Below are 12,947 nucleotides of genomic sequence, written 5' to 3'. Positions count from 1 at the left end.
CAGCGCCTGAGGTTTGTGTTGGTCACGCAGACATCCTCTGTTAAGCACATACCAAAATTCCAGAGTCCCAGAGGGAAAGCAGGCTCAGCATAAACCACCTTGTTTGTACACCTGTGTGCATAGCGAGCTGGTCTTACCTGTCCTGGGAATGCTGGGAGCCCTCCTGAAATGGACGCTCTCAAATGCCAGCTGAGGTCAGCCCGAGAAGCAGCCTGTTCTGAGCATGGCAGTCTCAGGCTTGCTATGTTCACTGTTTGCTGCACTCCGTGCTGTTTTGTTCTTTCTCTTCTGTTTATACATTTTAGGTAGATGATCAGGATCATTTCCTGGGCTGCAAATGCCTCCTTTTAGAGGAAAGAGAGGGTTGTTACTGATGGCAAATGCTAAGTAAGCATGTGTTCATGTGTGTGCATGCATGTACACTCAGTAACATTTGAAAATCACAGCATGACTAATCCTTGCCATGTAGAAATGAGGGGCTGGAGCCTTCCAGTGTTCAAAGAGAAGCTAGAAAACCGGACTTATTTTTGAACATTCCCTGTTGTTAGCTGAGATTTTAAAAAGAATCTCGAAGCCAAACGAAACCTGTCTGTGAGCTACTCCCAGACTGTGGATGGCCAGCTTCGCTTCAGGTGGCAGGGAGCCATCAAGATCTTTAGACAGATATTCTGTTAATTCCCTGGGGCTGCCAGAACAATGTACTGCACACTGGGTGGCTTCAGCCCCAGAACTTCATTGTCTCTCAGTTCTGAAGGCCAGAAGTCCAAAATCAAGGCACTGGCCAGGTTAGTTCCGAGGGCTGTGAGGAAAGGTTCTGCTCCAGGCGTCTCTCTGTGGTGTGTGGGTGCCCAGCCTCATGCTCACGCTGCGTTCTCCTGTGTGTATGTCTGTCTCCAAGTTTCCCCTTTATGTAAGGTCCCCAATCATATTGTATTAGGTCCCATCCTAATGACCTCATTTTAACTCCACTAACTCTGTAAAGGCCTTGTCTCCAAATAAGGCCCTACTATTCTGAGCCACTGGGGGTTAGGACTTCAACATATTGGAAGAGGGGACACAGTGTAACCCATATCCACAAGATACCAACAGAATCATGTGAGATTTTTATTAAGATCTCTCCAGGAATACCAGCAAGGAGGTTATTGCTGTAGGTTAGGGTAAAGATTATACTTTATGTTAATTTATTAATCTGTATTCATAATATAAGTGTATATTCCAGGCTATTGGAAAATCTTCCAGCATCAGGTACAAAAAGAATCCAAATGTGAAACTGGCAGAAATTTTGTAAACAGAAAATAATAATTACTCCTTTAAAATAATTTTTTTGGCCACAAAAGTGGTAATTTATGGAGCATTGCTGAATACAGGGAGTTTAGGAAGCTACCCCCATTCCCCCAAAATAGTATGTTTATGAGACAGCACTCTGGAATTAGGGTATAATTGAGAATGGAATGAAGCCACCAATTCACTTCACAGAGTCTTGACCCGTATGATTTCTACCTCAGCTGTATCGTAACATGCTCTAATCATCCACACCAAACAGCTGAAAGACAGCAGGATTAAAGTCCAGAAGGAAATTATATCTGGTACAGATTCAGAAAATTAACTGGCCTAGTATTATTCTTTAAAATTGGATTGGAATAATTTCAGCATCATTGGGATCTCATTTGCATATATCCTCGATTCCGTGAGTTTTGTTTGATCCCCTCCAAATGCCTCTGAACGGCTTTGTGATGTACAGTCAGCTGATGCCTCTTTACAGCCCCATAGTTGCTCATTAACCTGTAGTTTCGAGAGAGACTTCTCAGAATAGTCATTCTCATGAATTAAGTGTGAAAACTTATTTGAGTAAGAGTGACCTCTTAGCAATGGTCATGGGATATTGTTTAGGAAAATCAACTGTGTATTATTTTACTTGGCAGAGAGTTAAAATATCCAAGTGGGAGTTTACTAAAGAAGTTGCAGCTGACTCTTGACTATAGTTGTATTGGCAAGTTTTGCTAAATTAAGTATTTTTAAGTTAAGCTTACCGTGAATGCCTTATCTCCCAGTATAGCAACTGCTTTCCCTCTGTTACAGGATGTATCATGTTGTCTGATTCCTTCAGTTAGCCGTAATGGAATATCACACCTGGTTCATGACTGGTTTTTTCCCAAACATTAAGTGTTCTCTTAAATATTACCTAATACAGTTATTAATATTCATCTACTAAGGTAAGTTACAAAGTCAGAAGAAAATGTAGTCAGCTTTTTGTACTGAGCCAGTGAGCACCGACCTCTGTAGAGAGCCTGGGAGGTTTGAGCGCCTCACGTCTGTGAAGAAATGGAGTCTCTGGTATCTGGGTGAAGATTGCGTCACAATCTTCTTTTTCTACTGCTTTAACCATCTGGAGGTTTACTTAGGTCCAGCCCCCATTTTCTGCTGTCAGCACAGTGGTATTGCACATTTTCTGGTTGTCTCTTTGTTGGAGAGTGAGAGGAGTTTGTCACCAGCCTTTGTAAAATACACACCCTGGGACCCTGAGGTCAGTGCCAGCTGGAATTCCCACTGAGCGTCACCTAGATCTTTACCTGAAGAGTTATGATGTTCACACAGAGGAAAATTACGATCTAAAGCATTAGCTTATTCTTTCTGTTTAAACTTAATATAATAAATGAAAATCCCCCAAAATTGATAAAGTTATTGAGCTTTCTTGGGTGACTTACTTTTTTCCACCATTGTTGAGTGAAGGACACTTGGACACTCCCACAACGGCCTTTCCAGTGCAGTTACAGTGCCGTGCTTTATGACTTCCTGGACCTTATTTGAAAGTCTCTCTGGCTTCCTGTGTGCCCATAGCTGCCGCCTCTGAACTTTGTTGTTCACCACTGCACCTGTCTCACAAGCCAAGGACTCTGTTTCCCTTAATTCACTACGCCTTTGTCAATGCAGTTCTCTTTCCTGAATGCCATTATTTGTGGTCGTTTTACTAGCAAATCACTCTCGTATGTAGTCCTGCCGACTTCCCTTGGGCTGGAAATCTGTCCTTTCATAGCTCTTTCAGTAGCCTGCTGGAGCCCTGTGTGGATGCAGGCCCCTCATCATCCCTGCAGGGGACCATGTGTCCATGAAGCATTCAGGGAGCATGCACTGCCGGCCCCTGTGCTAGATGCCGCGCATACTGGGGATGAGATGAGGGCTTATCCAGGCTTCCTATCCAGGGAAGAGGCCCTTACCCTACCCTGAGATAAATGCAGCACTCGGAGCAAGGGGAGGGTCACCCAACTAATTTGGGAAGGTCAAGGTGGACTTTCCCTATAATGGTTTTCCATTTTATTATTATTATACTTAGAACCTCTTACTACAGCTTATTGGCTATTTGCCTTTGGGATTTCAAATGTGTTACTCCACTTGACCCATGAACAACTCCAGGGTTTGAGGCATGGAACCCTGCACAGTTGAAAATCCACATAGAACTTTTGACCCCCCCAAAACTTAATAGCCTACTGTTGACTGAAAGCCTTACCTATAACATAAATATTTGATTATTTATTTTGCATGTTATATGTATGCTGTACTGTATTCTTACAATGAAGTAAGCCAGAGAAAAGACAATGTTAAGAAAATAAGGACAAATATATATATGTGTGTGTGTGTGTGTGTGTGTATATATATTATATATATATATATATATTTTTTTTTTTTTTTTTTGAGATGGAGTCTCGCTCTGTCACCCAGGCTGGAGTGCAGTTTCACAATCTTGGCTCACTACAGCCTTCGCCTCCTGGATTCAAGCAGTTCTCCTGCCTCATCCTCCCAAGTAGCTGGGACCACAGGCATGTGTACCATGCCCAGCTTATTTTTGTATTTTTAGTAGAGATGGGGTTTCACCATGTTGGCCAGGATGGTCTCGATCTCCTGACCTCGTGTTCTGCGCACCTTGGCCTCCCGACGTGCTGGGATTAAAAGTGTGAGCCACCGCGCCCAGCCAGGAAAATATATTTCCCACTCATTAAGTGGAAGTGGATCATCATAAAGGTCGTCATCCTGGTCGTTTTCTCATTGAGTAGGCTGAGGAGGGGAGGAGGGATTGGTCTTGCTGCCTCTGGGGCTGTGGAGGCAAAAGAGGTGGAGAAGGTGGAAGGGAGGCAGGAGAGTCAGGTGCATTTGGTGTAGCAGTTAACGAAACTATCTGCATATTAGTGGATCCACACAGCTTGAACCTGTGTTGTTCAGAGGTCAACCGTACTTTCTTTTTAGGATTTTTACTTTGTCTTCAGTACGGTGCCCTGATCTATTCTAAGGAACATCTGATAAGCCATAAAAATCCAAGTTTTTAAGATTTAAAAAATTGCGATTTCATTATGAAAGCACTGAACACAGAACAGTAATCTTTTTAAGCAAGAGAACCATTAGTCATGGATGTTTTCATTCAGCAAACATTTGGGTGCCAAACCCCCCACCCCTCACCACGCCAAAATCCCCATTTCTCTGGAAGAGACCGAGAAGAGTCTGACCTCCCCCTCCCCACCCCACCAGTTTCTCAGGGGCTTCACAACTGCACCTGGCAAAATAAACCACAAGGAAGCTTCTGGTTGTTTTGGAGAGCATTAGACCCTCTTATTCTGTCTGTGGTTTAGGGATGAGGGGTAGGGGGCTCTGCAGAGGAGCTGGTCAAGCCACGTGACCCTACGCTGCTTGTGACCCTGCGTTGCTCATGGCCCATGACCCTACAGTGCTGGTGACCCTGTACTGCTCACTGATGGTCTTTTTATCCTTTATCTGCCCAGAGTTTTGCTTCCATTAAGGATTGTTCCTCCATCCCCTTCTTCCACCCTGTCTTCCCTGCCACTGCTTTTGTCCCTCTACCCTTACTCCCTTGCCCTTCTCTCCCTGGCCTCCTCCCTCCTGAACCCACCATGCCTGCTGCTTCTCCTGCCCCGCCACTTGCACAGTCACTGCCTCTAGAATCCTTGATCTTCCAATTTAATGTTTTATTGTGCAAGAGACCCCTTCAGTTTCCTTCTCATATGCCCCATATGATGTTGTAAGCCTAGTTTAGGCACTTGCAAACACAGCTTTGCCTTAGAAGTTCTTTTCCAAACTATTACAAGACTCAACAAGAACACCACATACCAGGTTTTACTCCTCCCTCTCCTTTGCTGCCCCTTCATCCTGTCTCCAGCCCTTAAAATGGAAGGGACCCTCCAGTCTCAGGCCCAGCCCCTCCTTTTCTTAGTTCTTAAGCCTCCCCCAGGTCCCTTGCCCCTGGCTTTGCTCTGTCTGCCTGTCACAGACTCTCAGACTGGCACCCCAGTGCTGTCTTCTTGGAGCTCCAGATCTGTGTGTTCACTACTTATGTGGCATCCTCTAGGACATTTCAAGACAGAAATCACCCAGAGTTAGGCCTGCAATCTTTTACCAACCTCTTCCTGCCCAGTGCACCCTGTCCCAGAGAACAGCACCTACCTAGCTGTGCAAGCTGGGAGCTGGGGTTCTTCATAGCAGTCCACCTTCTGTGGTTGTTGGGTCCCCTCACAGGCCTTGTGCATTCGCATCCCGTAAGAGGCCTCTCCCAGTCAGTGTTAATTACCCTTTTTCTCAAGAACTTCCTAAACTTCATTAAGATGTCTCAAGAACATCCTAAAGAAGTAACAGGTGTGAATTCTTCCTTTTTAAAACAAAACAACAACAAACCTTTCCCATTCCATTTGGGAATGTTGGTATCATTTAACTGAAAATAATCTATTTTATTTATGTATAAATAAATGTGCCTTTTTGCGTTTTGCAATATTTAAGACTTTATGGACATTATATGCTATGAATAATTATAACATTAATAGGTTTTATCTGCAAGTTCTTAAAGCATAGATGTCTGTTTAATTTTTTTTTTTTTTTCTGATACATTTTCACTTTGCAAATGCATTGATAAAAACTGTAGTAGTAGTTTCATAGTTCAGAGAAGTGTTAAGACATACTATCAATAATAAACAGAGTTTTACTATGGAAACTAAAAAAGACATTCTTACCTCGTGGCCCAACTTACTGGACTTTATAGATATTTCTGATGTCTGTCTTCAACCTAAATTCTGTCAGTTTAGAAATCCTGTATTACTTGGTTTTATTTTCCAATCATTTTAATGATTTAAAAATAGGTATATAAAATCATAATCACAATGATACATGACTTCACACCCATCAGGACGACTATTACCAAAACAAAACAGAAAAATAAGCAGTGTTAGGGAGGATGTGGAGAAATTGGAATCCTTGTGCATTGCCAAAATGTGAAATGGTGCATACTGTGGAAAATGGTATGTCAGCTCCTCAAAAATTGAACATAGGATTACCCTATGATCCAGCAATTCCACCTCTGGGTATGTACCCAAAGGAATTAAAAGCACGGATTCAGACAGATGTTTGTACACCAGGGTTCATAGCTGCATTGTTCACAATAGCCAAACGGAGGAAACAGCTCAAATGTTCATTGACAGATGAATAGATAAACATGATGGGGTATGTGCATACAGTTGAATATTATTCAGTCTTAAAAAGGAAGGAAGTTCTGACCCATGCCACAACATGGGTGAACCTTGAGGACATTACACGAAGTGGTAATAAGCCAGACAGAAAAGGTCAAATATTTTATGATTCTACCAATATCATGTGCCAAAAATAGTCAGATTCATAGAGACAGATTCATAGAGTATGGTGGTTGCCAGTAGCTGCAGAGAGGGAGGAAGTGGGGAGTTATTATTTAACGGGTGTAGAGTTTCAGTTTGGGAAGATGATAAAGTTCTGGAGATGGCTGGTGGTGATGGTTGCACAGCAGTGTGTCAGGTGAATGTGGTAACCACCACACTGCAGAAACAACACAACAGTGTGAATGTACCTAATGCCGCTGAACTGAAAATGGTTACATGGTAAATTATACGTTGTGTATATTTTACCACAGTAGTTAAAAGATAGGCTTAACAACTACATGTGTATCTACAGTTACCTCAAAACAAAAAGCTTAATTTTTAAAAACCTGCAAACAAAAAAAAAAAAGTGTATTCTCTATCCTTTCTGTTGGAACATTCATTAACATGTATGGATATCACAGTTGACAGAGTGAGAAATTAGCCTGTGCTTCCTGGAATTGGTTTCTCCACAGAGTCTGTTTAAGATCCAGCTGCACCCACATTGTCCACTGACGGAGTGGGACTTTTAGCCCATGTTTCATCAGACTCATTGAGCCCTTTGGCCTTTTCAAAATAAATATGATTGGGTAATAAATTCCCATTTAAAGGTGGATATGATACATAATATTTTAGCATTTCTTGAGGTGTGCTGGTGTATAGGAGAAAACAAATCACTTAGCTCTGGCATTGTCTTGTCTTCCCAGGTGTACCTTGAAAGACTTTTAACGTATGCAGAGATAGATATCTGTCCGGCCAACTGGAAGCGGATTGTTTTAGGGGCGATCCTGCTGGCCTCCAAGGTGTGGGATGACCAGGCTGTATGGAATGTGGATTACTGCCAAATCCTGAAAGACATCACGGTGGAGGACATGTGAGTAGGGGGACAGGGGCAGGTGGCCATCAGAGTCTTGGCCAGACCATTTGGAAAGAAAGCTGCCTCCTTTTTTAATGGTCTGTATAGTGCAGAATGAATGCATTTGACTGAATGTTGTGAGCTGGTACCACGGGGGCATGGCTATGGAGTATTACATATGAAAACCTGCATTTCTCATTATGTGGATCATGAACAGGTAGTGGTGACACCTCCAGGTTTTGTGAAACTGGTTTACGGAAACTATAATGTAGGCAAACACTCCTTTAATTAGAAAGGTGTGGTCTAGCACTGATCGCAGCCTGTGATGGTTTATATTTGGGCTTCGTATCTCACTGCAGACTGATCACAGAGAGGTAATGCCCCCATACAGTCCTTTGTAGGCAATAAGCCAATCCAAAAAGCACAAAAGCTAAAATATTTTATATTTTTGTTTAGTTTCACAGAGAAAACATCCACTTCTTTGTCATGTTTTGCAGGCTCAGTTGCCTCAGGTCATCCTTGTGTCCCGGGGCTCCCACTTGCAGCATGAACACGGCTCATGGAGGGGCATCGGCCTTGGGAGGCGTGGGGACTGAGAGCTGTCCACTCCCCTTACTCTTTGGGCAGTGTCAGGGTTTCTCAGATGGGCCAGTCTTCAATTTAGGTGAGGATTATTAGTAGGACACCTGCAGACTCTTGTCTGGTGGGGGAGTGGAGTCTCTATGGACTGGGAATCCAGGAACTGAATTCAGAGCCCTTGGGGAAGAAAGAATTGTAGAAAACAATCAGCCAGCACTACTTGACTTACAGTTCCTTATGATTTATAGTCACTTCTGACATTATTGTTGCTAAAATTTTTCTCATACGTTTTGTTTGGCAAACCAACTCAAGGTGTCTTTAAGCTGGAGAAGGTTACCAGCTCTGTCCCAGTCTACACCCACATCCCTGCCCCCAGTAATCCGCAGATGCAGGACCTTCCCAGTGCCTGTGACAGCTACCACTGCAGGGGCATCCCTGGGCTGCAGACTTGTGGGCATGTGGGTTCTGGATTCCACAGTAGCCTAGGGCCCTCCTTGCCTCCAGTTACCAACTCCCTGGGCACCCATTGTTGTGGTGGCCTTTGAAGTATGCTTGTTTATGTTCTTAGGGCATTTGTTGCAGAGCCTATTCCTGCTGCAGACCTATACAATTTCATCCTGTGTCTGCAGTTCTCTTATTACATAAAGTAAGAAACACATAAAGAAGTTTTTTTAAAAATCAGAACTATATAGTAAGAAAAATAAAATTCTTGACTATATTTCTTGGTGAAAGCAGCTACTAAAACAGTTGTCATTCATATCATAAAGGAGGTGGACATTTGGGTGCAAGGTATAAGAAATTCTGGCCTGTTTTCTTTATTAGGGATTATCTTTCCTCAGCTCCTTGGTATCATTTGACACTGACCAGCACGTCACGTGATGACTTCCTGGCTGTCCCCTCCTGTTAGATGGTACATGACCAGTGACTTGGTTTAGGTGGTGCCCAGGTTCTGTGAGAGCACAGAGGGTCCCCCCCCCATGACTAGGTGTGTCCACTTAAAGCCAGAATACCTGATGAAATTAGACTCAGTCTTAAATATTTTGATTTGTATCCTAGCTGTATTTGTAAAAGGAAGTGAGAGACAAACACAAATTACAGATACCACAGAAGCATGAAAACAAAAGAGAACAGAGAAAAATGGTCAGTGAAGAACATTAGAGGTGTGGAGGAGATGGTTTTTGTACTCTTATCCTTAACCCACCAGGTTTAATTTACTAAAATGCCAGCAAACTGAATTTTCGTGGAAACTTAGGATCAATGGAAAATCCCCTTAGTTTGATTTAAAATTTTGAGGAAATGTTTATAAACTGTTTGTCAGGAGGTACACATTACTCAGTTCATGCACATGTCAGTTGAATCCTCTCAGCACCGCTGTGACATGTGTACTGATGTCCATGTTACAGATCTGGATACTGAGGCCTAGAGAGGGTCAGTAATGTCCCAACAAAAGAACCAAGTGGGGAGGTTAACCCCCAGCTGATGAGGAAAGGCTCACCTTTCTCAATCCCAGTGACCATTATACAGTGGCCAAATGAAAATGATGTGTACTGGTCCCCAGTTACGAAGATAATTAAGGGCATGCAACATTAATTTTTACTTTTTCCTACTCTCCTTAAATAAAAAGATAGGAGGGTAAAGGTAATTTGGAATTCTAGGTACTTAGGTTGTATTCATTGAAGGTTTAAATTCAAGTCAGTAAAAACCAATTACCAGGAATTTATAATCACAGTAACAACAAGAGCAGCAGCAGCTATCCTATATTGAGCACTTTCTTGCTCAAAAGAAATGACTTTTCTGTGTTAATTCACATCTCACATTTATACATGAGGCGGCACTATTATTTCCATTTTACAGATGAAAACGAGGCACTGAGAATTAAGATGCCCAGGGCACTTGACTAGTAAGTCAGTCAAAATTTATGTTTCTTCTCTTCTAAGCAATTGGAGCTACAGTTGTTTCATTTATCTAATACTTAATAAAAAAAAAAAAACAAACAATTTTTTGTAAATCAACTCTTTTTCTACACAGAGAAGTTAAAACAGTTGGCCAGTGTTCATTCAGCTGAAATTAACTTAATATCAAGAATTGTTTTGATAATGATAGCCTTAATATCTGTTCTTTTGATGGGCAGTCAATAGCTTAAACAATTACACATTATAATAAGGTTGGATTTTTTTTTCAAGTGCAAAATAGTAATAGTTACTGTACTGAGTGAAGCTGCTGCTTTACTCACTAAGATTTTGAAAGAATCAGCACTGTGGTTAGTAGAATAGTAGGATTGATGTTAAAATTCTGTTCCGTATTTTGTCCAAATAAAATTGATCATTTTTTAGCCTGCTTTTTGTCTTTTTTGAAAGCTGTTGGTGCCCAGGCTACCCCGTCACCATCTGAGCCACTGGCTGAACCTTAGTGACTCATGCAGCATTTGATTAGTGCCCCGCATGCCTGTAGCTGGGCAGAGGAAGGAGGCATTCAGGAAGCCCTGATGTTTCTAAAAGGTCTGACCATAAATAGTTCTCCTGAAGAAACTCTGGAGTGCCACCTTTTTCCACTGCCCTCTGCCAGGCTGGAGAACAGATCATGGGGAGATGCAGCTCAGGCACCCTGTGCTCATCTGCTTTCCTTGCAGAGCTCTGAGGACTGAAGGCCCAGAGTAGGCAAAGTTGTAACCCAGCCAGACTGAGTCCTTGCATGTTCAGATTCTTGCATATTTTATCCTACTGTTTGTTTTGAGAGCCACTGTGGTCCATCTACAATATATTGTTTACTCTTTGGTTATATGATCAACACACTATAAGACTCCATATGTTCTCCGTAGAAACACTGATCAAACAATCACATATATGGATATTTGGGGAGGGATAGACACAGTTTCCCCCTGCCAGAAGATTGGAGGGAGCATGGAGCTTCCTTCTGATAGGGGTGATAGCCGAAAGGATCCTCTGAACCACACATTTACAGTTCCTGATTATGCAGAGGTACTTGGCACAGTTGTGTCTCCATTTCTTTCTGGAGGTGACAGCCAGTGACCACAATAGCGGAGGTCTTTATACATTTTGGCCTGTTTATCCCTAGAAGAAGTTTGAAAAATTTTATATACCCACTACATTTTTTTTTTAAAAAAAAGACAGAGTTTCGCTCTTGTTGCCCAGGTCAGAGTCCGATGGAGTGATCTCGGCTCACTGCAACCTCTGCTTCCCGGGTCAAGTGATTCTCCTCAGCCTCCTGAGTAGCTGGGATTACAGGCACCTGCCATTAGTCCTGACTAATTTTTGGTATTTTTAGTACAGACGGGTTTCACCACGTTGGCCAGGCTGGTCTCAAACTCCTGACTTCAGGTGATCTGCCCACCTCGGCCTTTGTAGTTGACATTTGAAAATGTTTATCCCAAGTTTTAGTCATTATAAAGGATGTTATTTGCAATATATTTTATATCGTAGGATTTTAAAGTTAAAAGTATACACTGGAGACTGAATATACCAGAGTAATATGAAACTCACAATTACCTATTTTCTTAGAGGTGAAAATTTTACATTGTTCCTTTTTCTCCTTGAACTCATTATTTTCTTTCTAGTTTCCTCACACATTAGCCTCTTCCTCAAAATTCTCCGTATCAAAAATATACATTTAAGTCAAAATTGCAGTAGTGTTTTCTGGATGATAATGTTCTAATTTATTAAAAACACTTTCAGGTCTGAGTTGTCATTAGTACACAGTTGATTAAAATATAGACATACTAAGGCTGGGTGTGGTGGCTCACACCTGTAATCCCAACACTTTGGGAGACCGAGGTGGGTGGATCACTTGAGGTCAGGAGTGCAAGCCAGCCTGGCCAACATAGTGAAATGCCGTCTCTACTAAAAATACAAAAAATTAGCTGGTACTGGTAATGCTCACCTGTAGTCCCAGTTACTCAGGAGGCTGAGGCATAAGAATCACTTGAGCCCAGGAGGTGGAGGTTGCAGGGAGCCAAGATCGTGCCACTGCACTCCAGCCTTAGCGACAGAGCAAGGCTCTGTTTTATATTTTTTTAAAAAGTCAATATAAATTCTTAAATATAAAATAAAACCTTATGGGAAATAGATCTCTTAATGAGATCAGTAGTTTTTTCTTTCATTAGTTTATATTTTTGTGTATGATGATTATTGAAACCAGGCTGAGCATCAGTTTTATTCCCCTTTCCCTTTTGCCTCTTTAGTGTGAGTTCAGAGCACATGTTCAGATGAGTAGGTGAAATTTTCAGGAGTTTTATTATAGCAGTGTCACTCAAGTCTTAAAAACACTTCTTGAATTTTATGCTAAAATTACACAGCCATCTATTAGTAAAGGCTATTTAAATGAGCCTACCAACCCCTACTTCAGTTTGTTGAAAGCAAAAATTAGAAACCATCCAGGTAGCCTGTCATTAGAGTCATTCACTTTCCCAGCACCACATGTTGGGATATAGTCCCTTTCCTGGGCTCCTCAGAGGGTTTTCCCCCTGAGACAGTGAACCTTAGTAAGGGCAGGTGAGCAGCCTGCCTTTCCCTCCCAGGGCAGGAGAAGAGCGACTGGGAAAGAAGAAGCCAGAAGGAAAACCTGCGCACACAGATTTGTTCTCCAGCAAGTCAGTTTTAGGAGAGTGAAATGAAAGTTACAGATCTAGAAATCTCTTTCCTAATGCTGTGTTCCCAAGCATGCTTAGAGACACTTTCTGTACTGTAAATTGAATGCATATCCCAGCTTGAAGTCCAGAGTCCCACTGAGTCCTGTAACAGATGCTATTCATGATATGGGCTGAATTGTCTCCTCTAAAATAGATGTGTGAAGTCCTAACCCCCAGACCCTCAGAATGTGACCATATTTGGAGATAT

At 42.2% G+C, this 12,947-nt stretch overlaps 1 protein-coding gene across 8 annotated transcripts in view; it reads left to right on the top strand.

Moving 5' to 3' along the window:
* The window catches only part of CCNY (cyclin Y), a 331,884-nt gene that overhangs the window by 306,279 nt on the left and 12,658 nt on the right, over positions 1-12,947 (top strand). For all 8 annotated transcript variants that reach the window (XM_033222418.1, XM_033223581.1, XM_033225995.1 and 5 more), the window contains one exon: positions 7,367-7,533. In XM_033222418.1, coding sequence (XP_033078309.1) covers positions 7,367-7,533 — 167 coding nt within the window. The remainder of the gene's footprint in view (positions 1-7,366; positions 7,534-12,947) is intronic.

This window comes from Trachypithecus francoisi, unplaced genomic scaffold (genome assembly GCF_009764315.1).
Source record: "Trachypithecus francoisi isolate TF-2019V2 unplaced genomic scaffold, Tfra_2.0 Contig00025, whole genome shotgun sequence".
Taxonomy (NCBI): Eukaryota; Metazoa; Chordata; class Mammalia; order Primates; family Cercopithecidae; genus Trachypithecus; species Trachypithecus francoisi.
This window is presented reverse-complemented; position numbering and strand designations above follow the sequence as displayed.